General features: G+C 38.4%; 1 protein-coding gene across 4 annotated transcripts; it reads left to right on the forward strand.

Annotated features, from left to right (window-relative positions):
• Window positions 1-250: 250 nt before the first annotated feature.
• LOC103499150 (uncharacterized) lies at window positions 251-2,099 on the forward strand. 4 transcript variants are annotated; one of them, XM_008462050.3, is made up of 3 exons: window positions 272-773; window positions 881-976; window positions 1,695-2,099. In XM_008462050.3, exons 1-2 carry the CDS (start codon window positions 401-403, stop codon window positions 961-963), a joined length of 456 nt encoding a protein of 151 aa, XP_008460272.1. In that variant the 5' UTR covers window positions 272-400; the 3' UTR covers window positions 964-976; window positions 1,695-2,099. The 4 variants fall into 4 exon arrangements, with proteins under 4 accessions (XP_050939774.1, XP_008460274.1, XP_008460272.1 ...); XM_008462051.3 differs by having other exon boundaries at window positions 1,725-2,099; XM_051083817.1 differs by lacking the exon at window positions 1,695-2,099 and having other exon boundaries at window positions 251-773; window positions 881-1,158.
• Window positions 2,100-2,498: the final 399 nt, after the last annotated feature.

The raw sequence follows: 2,498 nt of genomic DNA on the forward strand, positions 1-2,498 counted from the left end.
TATTAAAAAAAAGAAGAGGTGGAAGAAATAAAATAATATATGAAGCATATAAAGCAAGTAAAATGTTGCTCCCATAATTAACACACACCTACAAACTTTCCTTCCCAATTTAGTTATCATTTTCCATTTAGTCCCTCTGTATACTTCCTGTTGACGTCGCACAGTCATCTGCCACGTCATTACGTGGTTGTCACCTTATTTTATTTTCAATGCCTTTCTACCGTCATCCAATATATCTATTATATGTATTATGTAGTAATATCCTCCCGTACTACAACCCTTCCTTTTAGGATAAAATTAAATCAAATTAGCAATTCCCAATTCCAATCCTCTCCCACTCCCAAAGTTCTTCTGGCTCTCTATCACCTTCTCCATTTTTCCATTTATCTCCATATTCCTTATGTCTCGCTCTTCTCTATCCAAACCCAAATCCCTAGCCCTAACCCTAAATCTCCTCCGCCCTCACATCTTCCGCCGTACTTTCTCCTCACCTTCCGATCACGATCTCACCGATCTCCCTGAATCTCCTTCTTCCTCCGATCCCCTTCTTCGCAACCTTGAGGACGCTATTCAACGCATCCTCGTTCGCCGATCTGCTCCCGATTGGCTCCCCTTCGTTCCTGGAGCTTCCTATTGGGTTCCTCTGCCTTCTAATTCCCATTTACCTCCCATTGCCAGCGTTCTTCGTAACTTGGCTAACCCTCTCTCTCATGAACAATCCTTGTCTACCACTACTGTCCGTGGCTGGCCCTCTTCTCATTACTTCATTCAAGGTATTCCTCTTCTTTCGTATTTCGTTTTCATTTTATCTCTATTCTATCTCTCTCTCTCTCTCTTTTTAAATTATTTATTTAGGAAAAAAAATACCCTTTCATCGTAGGTACGCATCTTCCTTCTCTTGATCCGGAGGTTGACACCACGTCGACTGAATGTGATGCTTCCCTTGATCGCGAGGAAGGATGAGAACCCGATCTGGGTTTGTTCCTATTAGTTCTCATACTAAACTAGTTTCTGGCGCTATAATGAAGTCTGAATTATATTTTCTTTTGCCCTGCAAGTTATTAGATTTGTATATTGAGATACTTTCAATCAAAGAATTAACTTGATAGCTCCTTTATTGTGATTAATTTCTACAAATTAGCACTCTTCAGATTGTCATGTTCTCTACTTTTCTCTACTCTCATTTCATATTGTTACGAGAAGCACGTTTATAATCTTGAACAGTGATAGCTCTTTGTATACCCGTATGTTGGAATTCTAATCTAAGATTTGGAGATTGCTATACTTTTTGGAGTGATTTTCTAGATTGAAGTTTACATCAGTTTATAGCAGAGGAAGATAAGTTTTCAACTTTTGACTTTGGTCTGCAGCTTGCTTGGTGTTGTTTGAAATCTTGTGTAATTTTTGGAAGATCATTCCTTTTTAGCTTTGTTGGGTTCATCTACTCGGCTCGAGTCTGTTACCTTTCTCTTTTGATATCGTAACCTTGTTTCCTAAAAACAAAACTGTAGATTTTGTGCGTCTATTGTAATGAGCGTTCTTTATGGTGGAAGAATTGGGGGGAGGGGGGCAATTAGAAGTAACATTTATTTATCGTTTGAGAACTGAATCACATTTTCTTGTAAAAAATACAAGATCCTAGAGATAATGAAAGTAATACAAATGATGGCATTTTCTTCTACTACTATTTGCAGCTCACCCTGCCTTGTAAACTTCATGTATAGAAGAAGACAACCGAATAACAGACTAGCAAGATGGCCGAGCAAAGTGTAGAAGCTTGTACAGATGTGAAACTGGTTGGCGAGTGTTATTTATCCAATGGCTCTTCGTCCATCATTTCGAAGTTTCTGCTCTTGAACGCTCTTAAATGTTTTTCCTTTTGAGTAATTTATTTCTTTCAACTTTTCGCATATGTATTGTGTTCTCTTGTTGTATACCAAGATACGCATAGTGATTCGATCTTTTGATCACCCATTTTAAGTAGGTTTAGAAAGAAGGTTTACGAATCAAACTCCTCGCCTTTCGGTCGAAGCCACATTTGAAATAGAATGAGAGGACAGAGAGAACTATCGAGGGTTCTAAATATTTATTTCTTTCAACTTTAAGCATTCCCAAACATGATTCTCCTCCCTCTGGCCCATGCCTAATGGGCGGGCAGTATTCTGGGTTCAGAAGCTGTTGGCTTGAAGTTTCAGATTAGGACATTAAACCACATATGTCGAAGTTCATGCAAGTTACTACCCTATTTAGATCCAAATATATTAATCCTGCTCGCTTAGTTCGTTTTGGATGGCCTATATGATATCCTCGTCTGTATTGGCAAGAGGCAACGCAAATTAAAGTTCTTTCTTTGACCTAAAGTGCCTCTTGATTATTCTTTTCAGGAGCAAGTATCGAGGTGACAGCTTAGAATGGAAGAAAGTTTGGAGATATTTATAATCTGGAAGAAATGCAATTATTTGTATGTGAATGAAGCGAAGGTAAAGTCTTGTAAAGAC

The sequence above is a fragment of the Cucumis melo genome, chromosome 4 (assembly GCF_025177605.1).
Source record: "Cucumis melo cultivar AY chromosome 4, USDA_Cmelo_AY_1.0, whole genome shotgun sequence".
NCBI lineage: Eukaryota > Viridiplantae > Streptophyta > Magnoliopsida > Cucurbitales > Cucurbitaceae > Cucumis > Cucumis melo.